The sequence below is a fragment of the Alternaria postmessia genome (assembly GCF_024291825.1).
Source record: "Alternaria postmessia strain BMP 2775 chromosome Unknown scaffold_18, whole genome shotgun sequence".
In the NCBI taxonomy this organism is placed as follows: Eukaryota; Fungi; Ascomycota; class Dothideomycetes; order Pleosporales; family Pleosporaceae; genus Alternaria; species Alternaria postmessia.
The window spans coordinates 133,451-152,168 of record NW_026260091.1 but is presented as its reverse complement, the minus strand read 5'-3'; the positions used below and the strand labels follow the sequence as shown (position 1 = coordinate 152,168).

At 50.4% G+C, this 18,718-nt stretch overlaps 11 protein-coding genes across 11 annotated transcripts; 4 read left to right on the top strand and 7 right to left on the bottom strand.

The window, feature by feature from the left end:
* Positions 1 to 412: 412 nt before the first annotated feature.
* Positions 413 to 823, top strand: J4E82_004005 (uncharacterized protein; the record flags this gene model as incomplete). The annotated part of the gene is made up of 1 exon (XM_051730288.1): positions 413 to 823. The coding sequence occupies one exon, from the start codon at positions 413 to 415 to the stop codon at positions 821 to 823; it is 411 nt and encodes a 136-aa protein (XP_051589916.1).
* A 490-nt stretch (positions 824 to 1,313) lies between these two features.
* J4E82_004004 (uncharacterized protein) lies at positions 1,314 to 1,841 on the top strand (the record flags this gene model as incomplete). Its single annotated transcript, XM_051730287.1, has 1 exon — positions 1,314 to 1,841. The coding sequence occupies one exon, from the start codon at positions 1,314 to 1,316 to the stop codon at positions 1,839 to 1,841; it is 528 nt and encodes a 175-aa protein (XP_051589915.1).
* A 612-nt stretch (positions 1,842 to 2,453) lies between these two features.
* J4E82_004003 (uncharacterized protein) lies at positions 2,454 to 3,344 on the bottom strand (the record flags this gene model as incomplete). Its single annotated transcript, XM_051730286.1, has 1 exon — positions 2,454 to 3,344. One exon carries the CDS (start codon positions 3,342 to 3,344, stop codon positions 2,454 to 2,456), a length of 891 nt encoding a protein of 296 aa, XP_051589914.1.
* Positions 3,345 to 3,619: 275 nt separating this feature from the next.
* Positions 3,620 to 4,935, bottom strand: J4E82_004002 (uncharacterized protein; the record flags this gene model as incomplete). The annotated part of the gene is made up of 3 exons (XM_051730285.1): positions 3,620 to 4,215; positions 4,265 to 4,629; positions 4,721 to 4,935. The coding sequence occupies 3 exons, from the start codon at positions 4,933 to 4,935 to the stop codon at positions 3,620 to 3,622; spliced, it is 1,176 nt and encodes a 391-aa protein (XP_051589913.1).
* An 852-nt stretch (positions 4,936 to 5,787) lies between these two features.
* J4E82_004001 (uncharacterized protein) lies at positions 5,788 to 6,864 on the bottom strand (the record flags this gene model as incomplete). The annotated part of the gene is made up of 1 exon (XM_051730284.1): positions 5,788 to 6,864. The coding sequence occupies one exon, from the start codon at positions 6,862 to 6,864 to the stop codon at positions 5,788 to 5,790; it is 1,077 nt and encodes a 358-aa protein (XP_051589912.1).
* Positions 6,865 to 7,137: 273 nt separating this feature from the next.
* Positions 7,138 to 8,802, top strand: ESA1 (Histone acetyltransferase; the record flags this gene model as incomplete). Its single annotated transcript, XM_051730283.1, has 3 exons — positions 7,138 to 7,220; positions 7,277 to 7,304; positions 7,402 to 8,802. 3 exons carry the CDS (start codon positions 7,138 to 7,140, stop codon positions 8,800 to 8,802), a joined length of 1,512 nt encoding a protein of 503 aa, XP_051589911.1.
* A 1,319-nt stretch (positions 8,803 to 10,121) lies between these two features.
* On the bottom strand, positions 10,122 to 10,775 carry J4E82_003999 (uncharacterized protein; the record flags this gene model as incomplete). Its single annotated transcript, XM_051730282.1, has 1 exon — positions 10,122 to 10,775. The coding sequence occupies one exon, from the start codon at positions 10,773 to 10,775 to the stop codon at positions 10,122 to 10,124; it is 654 nt and encodes a 217-aa protein (XP_051589910.1).
* A 267-nt stretch (positions 10,776 to 11,042) lies between these two features.
* J4E82_003998 (uncharacterized protein) lies at positions 11,043 to 12,774 on the bottom strand (the record flags this gene model as incomplete). Its single annotated transcript, XM_051730281.1, has 5 exons — positions 11,043 to 11,137; positions 11,187 to 11,505; positions 11,555 to 12,047; positions 12,096 to 12,324; positions 12,402 to 12,774. 5 exons carry the CDS (start codon positions 12,772 to 12,774, stop codon positions 11,043 to 11,045), a joined length of 1,509 nt encoding a protein of 502 aa, XP_051589909.1.
* Positions 12,775 to 13,461: 687 nt separating this feature from the next.
* Positions 13,462 to 13,932, top strand: J4E82_003997 (uncharacterized protein; the record flags this gene model as incomplete). Its single annotated transcript, XM_051730280.1, has 2 exons — positions 13,462 to 13,772; positions 13,833 to 13,932. The coding sequence occupies 2 exons, from the start codon at positions 13,462 to 13,464 to the stop codon at positions 13,930 to 13,932; spliced, it is 411 nt and encodes a 136-aa protein (XP_051589908.1).
* A 14-nt stretch (positions 13,933 to 13,946) lies between these two features.
* ALG3_2 (dolichyl-P-Man:Man(5)GlcNAc(2)-PP-dolichol alpha-1,3-mannosyltransferase) lies at positions 13,947 to 15,415 on the bottom strand (the record flags this gene model as incomplete). The annotated part of the gene is made up of 4 exons (XM_051730279.1): positions 13,947 to 14,564; positions 14,626 to 14,904; positions 14,989 to 15,233; positions 15,295 to 15,415. The coding sequence occupies 4 exons, from the start codon at positions 15,413 to 15,415 to the stop codon at positions 13,947 to 13,949; spliced, it is 1,263 nt and encodes a 420-aa protein (XP_051589907.1).
* Positions 15,416 to 15,980: 565 nt separating this feature from the next.
* Positions 15,981 to 16,514, bottom strand: ALTA1 (Major allergen Alt a 1; the record flags this gene model as incomplete). Its single annotated transcript, XM_051730278.1, has 2 exons — positions 15,981 to 16,110; positions 16,171 to 16,514. The coding sequence occupies 2 exons, from the start codon at positions 16,512 to 16,514 to the stop codon at positions 15,981 to 15,983; spliced, it is 474 nt and encodes a 157-aa protein (XP_051589906.1).
* Positions 16,515 to 18,718: the final 2,204 nt, after the last annotated feature.

Below are 18,718 nucleotides of genomic sequence, written 5' to 3'. Positions count from 1 at the left end.
GGCGCGTTATGGATGCAATGACGGCGCGAATCGTACGATTACGTGATGGTTGTGTATGACTGTCAAGTGAAGATAGCGATTGTAATATGACGGTAGCCGTTTGGTGGGTTATCAAGTCAAAGTGGTGGGCTGGTGAAGTCGAGGACGAGAGAGATCCACAGCGGGCATGCCGAACGCGCAGGGATCTTCGTTAAGCCGTTCAGCTAGCTCGACCCTCTATGTTCACTCCACCAGAACACCATCACCGCCGACAACCCCGCTTCCCCACCATCCACACCTGCTTGAGGCATCTCAATTGGCACAGTATGCTCTTGGCGATCATTGGAATTACATCTACCAGCTATTGACGACTCCTCAGGTCCAGTGATGCCTCCGCAATCCGCTCTCTAATTTTTACACTCACACACATAAAATGCCTCCGCACCTCCACCCGCGGTCGCGCATGACGACTTCGCTCTTTGGAACGACCCTCATGGTTTCATTCCTCGTCGTCGCCGCTCCACATCTGATACCCTGCCCAGTCGACCCTCGAACGCTCGCCGATTCCCCAGACCCCACAGGAGAGAACAGGCGGAGAAGGAGACGGAGAATATCAGAAGACGAGAGCTGTAATGAAGGCATGAGTTTGGAGCGGAGGAGGCAGCGCCTATTGGAAGAGAAGTTGGCTGCCAAGAGGGAGTGCCCAGTGCCGAAGCCTGGTGGTCTGATCGGGCAGGTACTGGGTGTGCAAGACGAGGAGAGCAAGGAGGAGCAACAATTGTCGATCGTACAAAGGGTCGAGAGGGTCGTCTGCAGACCGTGGGGAAAGAACGACAATCAATAACAGGAGACGTGCGGAACAATTCAACGAAATAGACATGCCGCTGCTGGACATATTCACAGACATGGGGTACAAAACTCACGCCAGTGCGACCACTGCATCTAAGGATCTGCACATATATAGTGGCACTAGAAAGAGAACCGCGATAGACTGTATATAAGAAAGGACCAAGTCCTGATCGAACATCTCAACACCGCTTCTATCCGTGTACAGATCAGTCGCAGCGACTTTTCAGACCCCATGAGAACATACACTAGTTTACGCCAATTCTTCTGGAGGGTATGGCGCTATACTACGCGCCTCGACCCTGAAGCCCAGCACTGTTCGGAGATTTGCCTAGTACGTAACAAAAGAACGTGACCGCGTGTCGCGTAGCGTGAACGCACTACGTCATGAACCTCACCAGCCACCGCGTTTTGTCGTCAACACTTCCGGACTCTGAACTCGACACCCGCTTAGTAGATGTCATTCCATGATTAAGTGCGTGATCAAAATGCCCTCTGAGCCCCTCACAAAATCTCAGCGGATGGCCTACCGCATCGGACGCGGCGAAACCGGTGTCCTGACATTCGAGCCCTACAAGTCCGAGATCCTTCCTTTATGGCGTTTCAAAACACCTGCTATCGCTCGCAAGTCTTCTTCCGACATCTACAGCAAATTTCTAGAATATGACAAGAACGACGACTTCATTGGCATGGACATGTCTCGCAAATTCTTGCAGATGGGCATGACTAGGGCAAAGAGATATGCAAACCATGCCGGGGGAAGAAAGTATGATAAAAAGACTGGGGAGCTATTGGAGAAGAGCAAGGGTCATGAGGGGCAGGAGGAGAAATTGGAGGCCAGTGGTATCTTCAGAGAGGTTTGGGAGAAGGCTAAGCTGCATAATGGGTATGTGGAGAAGAAGGAGAGGTTCATGAAGGAGCAGAAAGAGTGGGACAAGGAGAAAAAGAAGGAAGCGAAGACGGAAGCCAAGGTGGAGATCAAGACAGAGGTCAAGGAGGAGGCCGAGGAGGAGTGAGACTTACTAGGACAGTTGAGACCTATAAAGTCTTCTACGCATCTGACCCGCCGAGGGAGGGAAAGGGAGTTCGAACATTTTAAGCTTCGGACTTGGGTCCCTCGCCTCTTTCCACATCTGCTGCAGGCTTGCACCAATTGTGAATAGAGAGGGCTGGTACGAAGCTGTGTCGCGTTTAACGCACGGTTGAGCGCTTGCTCCCAACACGATCTAAGGATGAAGCACAAGCGTCGTATCACTGGACCAAACGCTCTCCAGTATCCTGTTGGATGGAGCAACAAGCATCCGAATACAGATGAAAGAGAGAACAAAAGACCATGTAAGCGATGTTACAAAAAGCTCGATACTGGTCAAACTAGACAATGCTCGATATCCACAAAAGAAAGAGACGATGACGAGATCGACAGGATACAATGCGGGTAACTTTGTGCATGGTAGATCGTAGTAGCTCTAAGACGAGAATGAAATCATCAAGAGACGTCATATGACTACATACCTGCATGTTGAGGAGTACTTTTTCTATAACATCAACAGGGATAGCAATGTAGCTGCCGGTCTGCTGGGAGGCAAATCGCTTCATCGTCTTTGTTCGCTCTTCCTTGCGCTCTTCCCTCAGTCGGCTTTCCTACGTTTCACCTGTGGGATTTCAAAGTTCGGATTCGCGCTCATCTCTCCCTCCTCTTTCGCGTAAGTCTTCTCCACGTCCCACTTGATCAGTCCGCCCTTCTCGGACAACTTGATCGCCTGTCCCCTGTCTTCCATACTCATCGTGCAGACATCTTTATGCACAGCCCAGTCCCCTTTCTGGCAGACATCCGAGCAATAAGTCGACGTACCGCACCTTCCACATCTCTGTAGCGAAACACCTGTCTTCTTGCAAGCCGTACAGCTCGAGAGGTCAAGAGACGAATAAAGCCAATGCGGGCTCATCGGTATTCCGTCACCCCAAACATCCATGGGCGCATACTCGACAAAGAACCTATGTTTCATCTTCTTCCCCGTCTCCCATCTCTTTTCCCTTATTATCTTTTCCGCGAACTCACAGCCTAGCTTCTCAATCTCGTCAGGATCCGTAACGTCTTTTTCACCTAGCATGCTCTCTTTGGGATTTGGTATCCACTTCCCTCTGTTTTCGCCCTCTAAAACAATGTTGTAGGTAAGCATTAATGTCCAGTTATCGCCGCTGCTATCCAGACTGCCGAAAGTGATTTGGTTGCCTATGCGACCAATTTCAATTTTTGAGCCGTCTGGCGTACCTTCTGCAATGCTCAGCGTCCATGTTAGGGAAAACCAGGCATCCAGATCTAAGAAAGCTGCCAAAGCGTTTGGGTGCCATCTGTAGAGAACTGTCGCTAGACCGATTGCTGGAGTTATGATTTCGGAAGCTTCTGGTGTGAGAGGGGAAGGGTCGATAACACTGAGAAGGGACCCATTGAGGCGTAGTGCGGCATCGGGGTAGTCGGGTAGCCTGAAATCGGATAGCGAAGTGATTTGAGAATCCATGGTTTGGGATGTGTGATGTGCTGCACCGAGCGAGCGAATTGGAAAGTGCAAAGGGTATGTAAGTGGGGCTACTGCTTAGATTCTCATTGGTCGGACTAGCATATCAAGAGCAGGCTTCGGTCAAATATAAGTTGTGTCAGAAAGACACAGTATAGAGAAACGGGGTGAAGATAAAATTTTGATATTCTATTGATATGAGTTTTGAGATTTTACTTTTATTCGTTCATGTAGCTTTGCACTCGGCTATACATGTTTGATTTGAACATTCCATGCTCTTAGTTGCCTCCATGTCCTTGTAGCGAATGCGGCTTAGGCCCTTGCTGTACTGGTACGCTGTCCATGGGTCCAGCATACCTCAGGAGGCCAACGTCTGAGCTAGTCATGGTGTTCTTGTACTTCTGGCCGCCGCCAAATTCGAACAAGAAGCTCATGGGGAAGCCAACATCGAAGGGAACAGCAGAGTCGATATCATCAATCTCCTCCTCACTTAGCTCGATTTCAAGCGCCTCGATATTGCCCTTGAGATGATCGATCTTGCGGCCGCCAACAATCGGGTACACGAAGGGGTACTTGTGTCGTACGTATGCCAGCGCAATGCTAGTGATCTGGGTCTTCTTCTGGTTGGCAACACCCTCTAGCTTCTTAGAGATTGCGACATGCTTCTCAGATGGGGGACCAAAGTTGCGGCCTTGCTCGTTGTTCTTGCGCTTCTCTTCGGATGTAAAGTTACCACCACCAAGAGCACCCCATGGGCAGAGCGCCATGCCTTCTTCGCGTGCCATTGGAATGATCTCGCGTTCGAAATCACGTTCAGCTGCGGACCAACGTCCTTGGTAGACGCTGAAGCCGCGCAGGCCGTGGTTACGGGCGTCTAGTACCGTCAGTTCAGACCCTGTATACTTTCACGAGGTGGCACTTACATTCGTTCGCCTTGCTGACGACCCAAGCAGGTGTGTCACTGATTCCAAGGTATAGAACCTTTCCGGAGTTGACGACGGCGTTGAGGGATTGCATCAATTCTGGGATAGACGTTGTAAAGTCCCACCAGTGCACGTACAGCAGGTCGATGTAATCAGTCTGAAGCTTCTTGAGGGATGCCTCGAGCGAAACGCGGAGGGACTTTGTGCTGTTACCAGCATAGTTGATACGTTGGCGAGGAGAGTTGTTTGGATCGGGGAAGCAAGTGGTGAACTTGGTGGCTACGACCATCTCGTGTCGTACGCCTCGCTCCTTCATCCACTCACCGATCCACGTCTCGGACTCCTCGTTCTGGTAGTTGTTTGCGCTGTTTTAGTGTCAGCTTCAGTAGTGGAGCGTTGTTGTTTTCATGTGAAACACTGCAGTAGCATTGGCGCGGGGAAAGTACAAGGACTTACGTGTCGATGAAGTTACCACCTTGTTGGTGGAAGAAATCTAGGATCTCGAACACGGTCTTCTTGTCACACTTGCCCATCATCTCTTCCCACGCATCACCAAAGTTCATGGCTCCCAAGCAAAGAGGAGAAACGCGAACTCCGGCAGTAGGCGACATGACGCGGTGGAAGTCCAGGAGGGACGCCGCCTTGGGCGCATCACCGAATGGAGAAGGCATATTGAATCTGGGTTCTGTAGAATTCTGGAAGAAGATGTAAAATTGAGAGGCTAGATGTTAAAGTGCTCTTTGTGAGGCGATTAGTGTAGGACGGAACCTCTTCTTATATCAATGGAGCTCTACATGGGCATGACGTATTAGGCTAGAGTACCTCAGGGTCCATGGTCGCTGGTCGCTTCCTACCTCTATTACGTCCAGGTTGGAAACTTCCGAAGGTTTTCGGGGCCGATCGCTGTCGGATGGCGTTAAGCGGAGGGGTAACATCTTGCACGTTTGATGTGGAGAGCTTTGATCATGGTAGATGTTATCTCCGCTAAGCTCCGAGTATGTGTCGTCGAACTTGCTGTGTCGGACGAGTGCAAATTGTGCAATTTTGGTCATGTCTAGAAGTTCCGGAAAGCACCCGATAGGTGGAGTGAGCTTCGGCTGGACGTGACGATGATTGGTAGCGGACAAATATCTGGGGAGTTGATACCTAGGTGGTGTTGGCAGGTCAGCCATGTGCATGACGCCCCACCTTGCGATACCTCAAGTTGATGCTGTATCGTCAGAATCACATTTAGCTTCGTACTAATCTATGGCTTGGGTGGTCATTACTTCAGAAATGGACGGAAGACTCCACGTCAGAAAAAGGCCTCTGTTCAATACAGGTGGTGGAAATATCTGATCCATTCCCGGCTAAAGACAACCTTGGCCAGAGCTTGTAGAAGCTACTGCTACCAACAATACAGAATCCAACAGTAATGATGTACACGTGGACTTTTCAGGGTATCCGTACCATGCAAGACTCCATGCAAATGCAGCAAAATCAGAAACAACAACAACAATGGCGAGACTACATCTCCCTGCCCTTTAGTTCCTCTTCTTTTTCTTCTTCCTGTTCCGGCTCTTCTTTTTGGTATCTTCACTACCACCGACGTCGACTTCTGGTCCAATTGCGTCGAGGCGGATATTGCCATACTTCTGCCGTACCTCAAGCTCGAAGCTGTCCTTCTCCAACCTGAAGAGCGCCATAGTAGCGCGGGCGTCTTCGACTGAGCTATGCGCGCCGACTTGAATCTCCACGCCCAACAGCTTCTCTGCCAATAGCTTCAAACCTGGTGTGCGCCCTGGTATGGTGGCCAATTCTCTGAACTTTGAGAACTTGGATGTATCGCGAATGAAGCGCTTGTCATGCTTCAAGATGAGCACGTCGAGGTCATTCTTCACCGCGTGACCAACGAGTATGCGCCCGGTGAGAAGGATCTTAAGGTCGTTTCGTACTTCGTCGAAGGGTCGCGCGACGTCCTTGCGAAGATGCCTGGGCTCGATACCAGAGACATGTGTTCGATAGTCGGTGATTTCGATCTGTCGTGGTACCTGGACGTAGGAATCGTAGACCTGGTGACCGTGAAAGTTGACCAGAGACACTCTCGCTAGCGCAGAGTCGCGGTTGGGCTCTGGTCCTACTCCCACCATCTCGCAATCCAATGCGACGTATTTGCCGGGTAGCGCTACTTCTGACACGCCCTCATTCTCTACATCGGGGAAGTCGGGATGTGGTTCGAGGATTGACACTGCAGCTGCAGCGTCTCGCGGGTCGCTCAGAAGAGGCGTCTTCTTGAGAGAGGGCATCGAGACGCTCTTAGAGAGGGATTTGGTATCATGCTGCTTGACTGAAGCGCCCACAGACGTAGGCTCTTCCATCTTCTGTCGCTTTCTCGAGGGCAGGGGTTTGCGCGGTGTGTTCTTCTGTGAGCCGTTTACAGACTTTGCTGGTTCATCTCCGTGCTTCCCATTGGCGTGCTGTGGTCGCTTGCGCTTGAGTGAAGACGGCTTCTCTTCTTCCAACTTCTTGTTCTTCAGAGGTGTTGCCGGCGTTGAGGGCTTCAGGCGCTGCTGCAGTATCTTCCAGTTGCTGGACAGAGTGCCGAGATCGATTGGAGCCATTTTGTCGTTACCTGCGCGGCATAGCGGTGTGAGGGTCGTCCTGTCAGTGGTTGTCGAGAATGTTGGCCGTTTGACTTTCTCCGCTCAGTCCCCGCGAGCAAAAGTTCAAACGCGCGCTAGCACATTCCAGATGTCGGCTCGACGCGACGCAAAGGCCCGATCGGCAGGCGGCAACGTCGCGACACAGGACAGCACCCCCAACATCATCGCGACATCAAACTTCACAACGTGACCCAAAAACTGCAGTAGTCGAGGAACACGCAGCGCATCACCATGGCGCCTCGAGAGAACTCGCATGAGCCCTCCGGCACGCCGGCGCCGGTAGAAACTGGCTTTGCCACTCTTGCACAGCTGAGGTGAGTGCGACACTATGCGCAAAATCTGAACACGTATGCTGATGTATTGCGTGCAGAACCGGTGTGAAGGCATGGGTTGAGAAGGTACGTGAATGGCGTGATGCGCGACGCGAGCCCCAGCAGCATCCATCATCGGGATGGAAACACCAAGTCTTCTAAAACTCCAACTAACACCCCACAGGACGGCGAGAAGCGCAAAGCTGAAATACTGTCCATCCAAACACGGCAGGGCAGGCCCAAGTTTTATGTTCATTATGAGGAATTCAACAAACGTTTGGATGAATGGATCGAAGCCGAAAGGATAGATCTTTCGAGAGAAGTGGAGTGGCCTGCGCCTGAAAAAGCCGACAAGAAGAAGGGCACTACCGTCAAGACTGACAAAGCACCTTCAAAGTCTGATCAGAAGAATCTCAAGCGATCACGCAGCAAACTTGACCGCGAGATCTCTGGCACCCCAGAGTCGACGTCTAGCAACTTGCCAGGCAAAGCATCAAGACCATCTAAAGCAAGTGGAAAAGAAAATCAAGAGTTGATAGTGACAAGCGAAGTTACCGATGGCACGCCAAAACCCGAGGACGAGGAGATGGACCTCGTCGACGTGCAGGATGCCGCTGCAGCAGCAAAGGCTATGCCACCCCAGGACTACTCGAGAGAAGACGAAATCGAAAAGCTTCGTACATCAGGATCCATGACGCAGAACCAGACCGAAATCTCACGAGTGCGTAACTTGGAGAAGATTCAGATGGGCAAGTTCGAGGTCGAGCCTTGGTACTTCTCACCCTACCCAGTTGACTTTGTGGATTCAGATGTAGTCTACATCTGCGAGTTCTGTCTCTCTTACTACGGCGAAGTTACGCAGTTCGAGCGCCACCGCTCAAAGTGCCACCTCCTTCACCCCCCTGGCAACGAAATATACCGAGATGACTACGTATCCTTCTTCGAGATCGACGGGAGGCGGCAGCGAACATGGTGTCGCAATCTTTGTCTGCTTTCAAAACTCTTCTTAGATCACAAGACGCTCTATTACGATGTTGACCCTTTCTTGTTCTACTGCATGTGCACCCGCGACGAACACGGCTGCCATTTCGTAGGCTACTTCTCCAAAGAAAAGGAATCCGCAGAGGGCTACAACGTAGCCTGTATCCTTACGCTCCCTCAATACCAACGGAAAGGTTTCGGTAAACTGCTCATCGACTTTTCTTACCTCCTTTCCAAGCGTGAAAACAAGCTCGGGTCTCCAGAAAAGCCTTTGTCTGATTTGGGTCTTTTGGGATATCGTGCCTACTGGCAGGAGATTCTTGTCGACATACTCATGGAGCCTGGCCGTACAGAAGCAAATATCGAAGATCTGGGTGCTGCGACCGCAATGACCACGAATGATGTTCTACACACCCTGCAGAATCTGAACATGCTGCGATATAGCAAGAATCAGCATGTCGTCGTCCTTACAGATGCAGTTATTGCGCAGCGGGAGAGACAAAAGGCAAAGGAAAAGCTGAAAGGCAAGAGGAGCATCGATCCTGATCGCCTGATCTGGAAGCCACCCGTGTTCTCTGCAGCGAGTCGGACATGGAATTGGTAAAACTTTTGATCCTTTCACTTCTTTTGATCTCGTAATCATTGGTTTGGCGCGTGGCGTTGATAGTTTACTGCTTCATAGTATACCCAGACTCCTATTGACATTACCTTAGAGCGTCCAGCGCTTTCTCACGGCATTTCGTTCTCCCCTAGTAGTACGGCCCTTATCCCGTGCTGTCCAACCACTCAAAACACATCATTCTTATTGCTGCATCATCGAATCTCCATTCCAGCAGCACCTCTTTTTGCACATCCCCCCCAAACTCCGTCACCGCCTCATTAGGTTTCAACATGCCCCTCAACTCATCGACCACATCTCCTAATCGAATCCCGTTTCTTCGTTCGATCTTTACACAGCGCTGCTGCCATTCTCTCCTTGCTCCTCTTTGTAGTACATTGACGTACTCTTGATCCCACGCCGCCCCTTTCACACAATAAACCTCTACACTCCGCGTTACAGGCTTTGACAGGTACGCATCTATCACACTTCTCTCCCTGCTCACTTCCCTTTCACCCTCCCTAAACCACTCATCCAACTCTTCCGCACCTAACTTCGTCCTGACACAAATTCCCATGTCTCCCCTCGCTATCTCTTCCAAACCACCAACAAACTCGCACACATGCTTTCCCAGCCAAGGATGCAAGTATTGGCTCAGTGCAGAGAGAAGGTTACTGTAAGCACCTTCGTGCCAGAAGTAGTAGTCGTCTGAGATATCTAAAACGACCCCTGCATTCTGCCACAGCGTTGTTCGATGGACGATATCTTGGGCGAGAGATGAGATGGATTGAGGTAACTTCTTGAGTATGTGTGGTCTTGGAGTACTGGGATCATTACACACAGTGTCTGGTAGAGGAAAGTTGCGAGGATGGAGGTTGAGCCGGAGTGTTTCTTTCCAGTGTCTCGAGACTGAGGCGCAGGTACGAAGGTCTGTGGGTGGCAGGAAGGAGATGATTTCCATGAGCAATTCTGGGAGTAGAAAGATGCGATGCATATTGTGGTACCAGTGGTATCAATGGACTTGATCAGGGTATGACTTGGGCACGGAGTGAGGTTATATATGACTACTGGATTAGAAGATGGGCCGGAAGCAAGCTGAAACTCCTACTCCGCTACACAATCACCCTGGCTGCTTCGACTTCCCTACAGAAGTGGCAGTAGGCTATCTCACGTCAGCTGTACAATTGATGTCGTGATTAGAAGAGACATGTAACGTGATTCGTGGGATAAGGCGCAGGGCGGACACTTTCGGCATGTCGAAGTGCTTGGCGTGATTACTGATTACTCCCAATTTAAGAACAGACGACCAAGCTTTTGTAGTAGTCCTACGCCAACGCAGCCATCAACCCCGCAATACCACCCAACCCAATAGCCAGCGCCCGGAGCATGTTTAGCTTACCAAACTTGTCCAACAGCTCGCTCACTTCTTTATCTTCCGCTTCGCTACTGTTCTTCTCGGTCTTCTCTTGTGGTACGCTCAAGTCTTTCCATTGACTCACGTCATCCTTGCTATCGACAGATTCATCAGCGCTTCGCCCCTTCAATCCAGCTTTCTCTCGATACTCAGCAGATGCTGCACTTCGGCTCCCGCCCAGTTCCTCATTCTTCCTGATAAGGGCAAAGTTGGTTGGTATCATAAAACTGGTGATTGGTGCGATGCTGAAGGAAAGTACTGCGGCTACAAGGTAGAGTCCTGTCTTTCCCTTCACAGCATGCTGGAGCAATGACGATGTGGAGTTGAGGGATGAGGTGGGGAGGGCGCTGTAAGCGAGATAGACGAAGCCGGAGGCTGAAGTAATTGCCGCGGTTGGGAAGGTGTGAGAGCCCCGTGAGAAAAGCCAGCGTACCATGGGAAGAGAGCGAGATGCCGGTTGTGATTGTATCATGGGTATGTCGAAAAGGGACAATGCTGCGATGCCACCCGACGCCAGCAGCGCTGTGGATATGCTTATGATTTGTACGGTTTGTGTTGCTGACATGTTGTTGGGCTAGTGTGAAATTGGGAAATTGTTTTGGGGATATGGCAACAAACACCAAAAGAGATAAGAAGAATTCAAGAAAAGTAAAACTGTCTTCATATATACTAGAAGCGCTGATGTGGTCGTTTTGTTGGTGCACAAGCAACGCGTTCCGTGGACCCCGTAAGGAACGCGGTTATCGAGATGATGTCATGGCGTTTCTCGTATCAGACGAACATTTCGGTTGCGGCGTCCACTGACCCCGACATTGTCGCAAGATCGGTAACTCTACTCAGTTCGCTTGCGCACCTTGGGCAATGCGAACCAGCAAACCATCATGACGGCATACATACCAATTGCAACAGGGTGAAGCACCCAAGTACCTACGGGATTAGTTAGTCGATATTTGCGTCTCGGATAGTGGCAACTTACCAGAGGCTTGTGCGAGGACACCAGTTGTGAATGGAGCGACTGCACCGCCTGAACTTCCTGCACCGCCTATGAAGCCGATTGCAGTTGTTTGAACATGACGAGGCATGAGACGAGAAAAGATGGTCTGCGCACAAGGGTAGACAGGGCCCAACAACAAACCCAGCAAGCATACAGCGACCGCATTTCCAATCAAGTTCGGCGTCAACCATGCCAGAAGCTGAAGGCCTACTGTTCCAATTGTGAGAATGACGACGAATTTCTTCTCTCCTATTTTGGGTGCAGCATGAGTGAGTACAAAACGGCCAAGAGTGATTCCAGCCTATTGAAGAATTAGCATGTCTATTGCAGCATAAAGACGTTCTACATACCCAGAAGCCTGCTGTGACGTATCCAACCTTCGCAGGGTCCCCATTACGGTAGTTGATGAGGTACGAGATGAACCAGCCTGAGATGCTCACTTCGGCTCCTTGGTATGCGAAAATGAACAGTGCCCCGAATATGGTCACCTTGTTCTTCAAGGCGAGCTTTAAGTTCTTCAGCTTTGACGCGGCATTCTCTGCGGAAGTTTGCCTGCTGGTCGTGGCTTCCAAGAGGGTCTCCTCAGAGTCTTCCCTGTATGACCAGAAGGACCATGCGGCGAAGGCGATGCAGCAAAGTCGCAGCCCGACGCATATGAAGTAGAAGCGTGACCACAGGATTCCTTGCGAAACAATCGCTGTCCCGATGATAGGTGCTATTATTCCTCCGACGCCATAACTACCATGCGCCAGGCCAAGAATGACACTGGGTGGATGCGTATTCGCGCAGTACACGTTGTTGAGTGCTAGGTTGATAGCGGCACCAAATCCTAATAAGAAAAAGCTAGTGATGTTAGCAGTGCGTTGTTGACATCTTGGACCGCAGACTTACGATACGATGACGAGAGGATAAGGAGGCGTGCACACAAGGATAATATATGCAGATAGTTGTATCAACTCTGCGAATATCAACGTCTTTGCTCTTCCGAACTTTCCCAAAATTGAATTGGTGAAAAAGGCAGCAGAGATAAAACCGATGGCATTGCCGACAAAGACCAGAGACATGATCGAGTATGAGATGTGGTAGTACGACTCCATGTATGGGATCAAAGCGCCAACAACTGGTCAACAGTCAGTGTTTGTCCGCATTTGGTACCATGAAAATGGTGTGTAAGTTCAGATTCGCAATCCTCCATACCTGAATCGTTTATTCCGTTTGAGAAATAGATCATGCAGCAGCACAAGATCCTCCATTTGGTCATGGGCTCAGCGTTCCACATCCTCTCCCTGCCAACCGCATCTTCTCGAGTCGGTGTAGCCGGGCGACTCATCTCAAGCTCATTGGGAGTCTTGGGGGTTTGCGCACCCTTTGGCATATCAAATTCCGAGACTGAAGCCTGGCGACCATTGTCTGTATTGCGAGAAGCAAAGTCCGTGAGTTCAACTTCCGGCAATACACCTACATCACCAAGTGTTTGAGGTGCTTTGCTTTTGCTCTTTTGATATGTTGGTTCCGGGTTGGTAATGTTCGACACGGGTTGTATATCGAAGAACTTATGGAATGCAGACATGTTGTCGATACCCTCAATCTGCGGGGAGAGGATATCGGGCTGTGCGACTTGAAAACAATTGCTTTTCAATTGTAGAGTTCAGGCTGTAAAGAGTGTTGAAGATTTTCAAAAAGGTAGAGTCATAAATGAGAAGGTCTACCGAGCACTGATTGTATGAAAACTTTGTGCCCTTAAGCGGTAGTCCACGAAGTGCTCAACGAAAGCGACTAGCCAAATCAAAGGGCTGAGGGCGCAATCGCTGATAAATTGTAAAGCGCATAATTACCATATCACACCTGATAAAGAACCACCGGCTCCGACTTGGAGCCTATCACAGGCGACGGAGTACTTATCGTGTGGTCGCGCTGCAGCAGTGTGGAGATCGTGAACGGTCACCGAGTCGATCACGAAGCTCGTGAAACGTTGTGCAGCGAAACAGACGCGTCTACGACTGCAACCAGCTGTTCCAAGATGGTAACGGATCCGACAGTTGGAGAAGGACTGAGTCTAGAATTGAGGATGGAAAGCCGCTTTGCCTAGTCGGTCGCCAAAGTGCGAACTTTTGGAGGTCGGAGCGGTGAAAACTTCCCCGCGAGCGCGGCGAACCTTTCCTACTTGGAAATTTCCCAAGCACCCCTCCACTGCTGCACCACCACCATCGCAATCAGCAACCACCCCTCACCCTGCTTATCCAAGCTCTACTCCAACATGGCCCGTCCAAAGCGCAATGTGCTCGCCACCATAGACAGCACCATCACACCGCCTGACGCGCTGTCGCCAAACCACGTCATCGCGCGCATTACCAAAGCTGAGGGGAAGAACATTTATGCCGCCGAGCTACCAGATGGCAAGCCCGTACTTGCAGAGCTGGAAGCGAGGTTCAGATCGACAGTATGGATCAAGAGGGGTAGCTATGTGGTTGTAGACACTTCTGCGCTGGCAGATCGGGAGAACAAACTGGATGGAGAAATTGTCAATGTGGTTCGCGACGAGAAGGCCTGGAGGAAGATGGCGTACTGGTATGTTGCAACCGGGTATCATGTGATATGTGTACAGAGCGCTAATAACATAATATACAGGCCCAAGGAGTTCGTAAAGAAGTCCACCTATGTCGAGGATAGCGATGAAGAAGAATCAACCGTCGGAAAGATGCCGCCCACCGACTCAGACGAAGACTGAGCCTGCGATTGCACTCACTCAGCGTGCTCATGATCCTCCTCGATTATACCCTTCGTCACGCCTTCGTACTCTTTCCTCGTTCCCCACCATACGCCTGCGACCGTAATCGCCAGAACGCCCACAACCGTCGCCGAACTAGCCGGTGTACTTGGGTACACATTCCACGCCCACTCTTGCGCGCCCCATAATGCATATACCACGGCCGGATTGAAACCTGCTTTCCACAGCAGGAAGGGCGTGCTCCATGCAATGTAAGAGTAGAACTGGTAGTGCAGACTCCTCGCGCAGAGCAATCCAATCGTCATCGCGGTCAGCATTGTCGTCATGATGAAGTCGGGCGTAATCTTGCTAGACATGGTATCTTGGTCGCGTGGCTCAATGGCTGGAATACAAAGTTTGAGGAACTCGCGGACATTGCGCTTCGAAGGCTTGATCCAGCGGGTTCGCGCATACCAGACAAGGAGGCCAACATGGAGAGCGAGTAGGCCGATGGCGAAAGGCCGGGAGAGGAACGTTGATTCTGGGACGAAGCGCCAGTTCACGGTCCACTTGTAGAGGAAGGCACGGCTGAGTTCGAAAGCGCGAGCAAAGTAACTGGGTGCGCGCTTTCTGAAGGGATACCCAAACAGGACCTACAAACTGATCAATACCAATTGAGAAGTGATAGATATGGAAATGTGAAGATATACGTACCGAAATTTGCCCAATGATCATAGCCTGCGTTAATGCTTCTCTTCCGCCCAATTTCATCACCATCAAGATGCCCATCGCCGGCAATGGCAACAACAAGCTCATCTTGACATTCAGGCCCGTGCTATACAGCGCGCTTCCCAGATGCCATTGGTTGCGTTGGTAACAGTAGACAGCCAACCAAAAGAATAGTACAGCGAAACAATCGTTGAAGCATCGCAGCATGAAAATGCTATGCATACGCTTTGATAGAATCAGCAGCGGGAAGACGTAAGGTGGGACCTATCAAGACATTAGCATCAACCACAACACCTACAGCTCCCACCCAGCCTTGGCAAGCAATAGTTAGAACAGAAAAGTACTCACCCTAGCCTTCCTGTAACATTGGAAAACCACACCAAGCGTAAGCAGATACACTCCTGCGAAAATGTACTGCGCAAGGCCTATATCCCGCCCTTCATCCGTCCACTTGTACAGATGCTTGTAGATCCATACGTGCGCACCAGGGTACACAAGCGGACCTGTTGAGCCCGAAATGTTCTTGTAATCGCGCTCGCCTTTCAAATAGATAGATATCTGCTGCATATACGTCGTCCAGTCTATCTCTGTATCTGGAAAAATATCCTCGTTAGGACACGTGGTGGTTTATAAGTAAGACAGGAGAGCACGAACATGGTATCTTCTCGATTATCACGCCTGAAAGCGCCGCGTCTGCAATGAGCAAGAGAGGTGTCATCCATCTTGTGTGATCCGGATTGTAGGTTAGGTCTTTCGCGCGGGCGAGTAGTGACATGGCGGGCTGTTGTTGTACGCGGTTTTGAGGATGGCAAGTTCGCGGGTTGACGATGGTGTTATAGTTCGCGTCGCGTGTCACGTGGGAAGGAGGTTTGAAGTTTCAAGGATGATGGTTTCGCGCGACGTGTGTTTCAGGCATCGATTTCCTCTTGCGAGGCGTATGTAAATAGTGGTTTGATATGAGGTGGATGTGTTATTTTGGGGTCAGACGGCGATGCGCATGCATCTGTTTTATGCTTATAAGGGTAAGCGCGAGATTTTGGCTGTCAAGGATTTCTCCGTTCTTGTTACGATGATCTTTTTATGTTTAAAGTCCAACTCAAAATCTGTTTGCTTACTTTAGCATGTAATGATGTGATTGTTGTGTGTGGTTCATTCATTCTACTCGTGGTCGATAAGCCGCACATCACCGCTTTAGTACCTTCAACACTGACCGAACACTTTGAATGATCAGATAAATGGTTAAATTAAGTCTAGAATAAGGAATGTCTATCTTGAATGCGCTAATAAAAAATTTACAGTAAGAGAAGTTGATGCTTCTTATATGCTCGACCAACTATCGCTTAAGAGCTCTTGGGGAGAGTGACGAGGGTGATGTAGGCGTCGGCAACACCCTGGCAGACAAAGTCCTTAGGGCCGTTACCGCCAGCGCGGCAGTAGTTGGGAAGAGTGGCGGTAGCGACATAGGTGATGCTGGGAATATGTTAGTATATCTGAATCTGCGAAGTAATCGAAGGTACAAGGGTAACTTACTCGTCGCTAACCTTCTGCTTCAGGAGCAGACCGCTGCGGTCGCTGTCGAAAGAGAAGTCCATGAAGCTGTTCTCGCCACAGGAGTACCACTTGTGGTCCTCAAGCTTATCGGCCTGAGCAGAGCAGGTGAAGTCGAGGGTTCCTCCGTTGGTGGCCTTGATGTTGAAGCCGAGGCTGTTGTAGTAGGTTCCTTCCGGCTTGCGTCCGTAGAATTCGGAGATCTTCCAGACGTAGTCACCCTCAGTGGTGACAGGGCAGGATGCGGTGTCCTGGCGAGACTCGAGAGGAGCAGCAGCGGCAAGGCCAGCGGCGGCGAAGAGAGAGGCGATGGTGGTGAACTGCATTTTGATGAAGTTGATTTGAGGTTTGAGGTTGAAGAATAGAGTTTTGGTAGTTGAGTAGTTGTTGTTGGATGTGAAAGCTGTTGTTGGATGATGAGTTTAAGACAGGACACTTGCCTGGCATTATATATCATCGCATCTCGTATCTGGGGTATGCTACTGCTACCACGATCATCATGCCCGTCCTCTTCCAAGGTTCAATACGAGGCGATTGACATCAAGCGTCCCCCTTGGCCATGCCCACAAGAACACACCAGAGGGGTACACCATGAAAACCTTTCTGGAAACACGAGCATCGGCCCATGCCGACAGCGCCGGAAAGACACTACTGCCCCATTTTTGGAGCCTCAGAACCCTTGTTAACGGTGTCATGAGCCATTAGCGGCATCCGGGGTGACCGGATGAGGCGATAACACGTCCTATCCAGACAGCTGGTAAACCTAACGGCGCTAGAACAGTGCCAAATATACGAGATGTGACGTTTAGTAGGATGAATAGGGTCTGCGCAGTAGCATCGTGCGCTGGCCGATCGGCCGCACAAGAACTCGCTTCAGGACGCTAGCGACATGATGTCCTGGGCTACAGGTATCCTAGTTGCTGTTACGATGGATACGATGGTGAGAGGCGACTGCATTTTTTAGATTCGTATTGTTGCGGTACAGACTCCGATGCTGGGATAAGAACAACTGTAGCTTATCGGCACACTCGGAACGCGGCAAAGAGGTTATCCGTGCTGAGATGTAGAGTCTGAGTGCTGTGGATTCTAGGAAATATGGCAATGTCAATCATGACTTCAATTTCCTAGAGTTCCTGTCGGTCCGTTCATGAACTTCGAGCGGCCTCATCGCCCGCCGTCTGGGTGGCCCGAGTGCGATCAGTAATCTGGTTCTTTTCATGGAGCCTGAATAATTAGCATGAAGATCTTTCTTGGACGAAGGATCAAAATACGACTTCGCTTGGAAATGAACCGAGATGATGGAACTTTGAGCCGTGAGTGCATTGCATCATAGACGGTTGTGACGGGTGTGGCTGCCGATCACCTGAAGGCTCGTGTTCAAGGGTCCACGCTCAGAGAGCGGAGACTGCCATCGACACCATCACCACTAATGCCCGATCGGAGTTGTTCCGGCGGTACGCTATTTTTGCTATTTCTGGACCCGCGATCGAAGGCTTAGCCTTGAACGAGAACGAATACCATGCGTCCTACGCTACGAAGAGGCCCATCTAGCCTGGGGAAATACATGAGTGGCAACAGACGCTCCATGGTTGTGCCTACCGTGCACGAAGAAGTTCCAGATACACGCAGTGGTGATCTGAGGCCGAGCACAAACATTGTACGGTCACTTTCGGTCATTCACGAAGATCTTGTTATTGTATTTGCGGATTGACGGCACCCGCCATTTCCTCGGAACCTGACTGAATGGTTTGCTAATTTAATCGGAGCCTGACGGATCGATGTCTCTGCACTGGTATCTAATTAGCAATGACATTGGACGTGACATCGTATTGTCGACGCTGGCAACATTTGAGTGGAGCCATCGGAATGGTCGTCCATGACCTATCAGCGGTGGGGGTCTCGACTTCGACACTGCGGATTGGTCTTCGAATCTTCAGGAACAGCCGGAAGTATGGGGTGACAAGATGTGGGGATTCGTCGTAGGATATCTCGGCTCTGCCTAACTTGAACTACCCCAAGACGGCTGGGAGTGCAAAAGTTGCTAGACGCATACGGAGGTGTTGATGAGATAACGGCAGTCCACATATTGGTCATAGCGAGAGGCAAGAGCAGGAGCTAACAGGAAAGGGTCAGAGGATTGGATTTTCTGTGACAGACGAGAAACTTTCATGCGCTGTTCGTGTGAAAAGGATGTGCACTAATCACAATCTGAGACATGAGATCTAGTTGCCAGCATGCAAGCTACAGCCAGGTGCAAGTGGGTTTGCAGAGTTACCTACGTCTACAGCAAGAATAGAGCCACCAACGAGATCGCAGTGTAGTGGATGCGGAAAACGTTACGAAGACAGGAAACGTACAACAACCGGTACCCATCCTGGTACGATGCCTTACCGGTCGGACCAAAACGCTCAAACGCTCATTCAAGCATCCCAATGGCAACATGTCTACCCTGCAGCGATGAGAGTGACATTGACTACAGCTATAGCGAGAACGATATCGATATGAAGACGCAATCTTCAAAGACGAACGA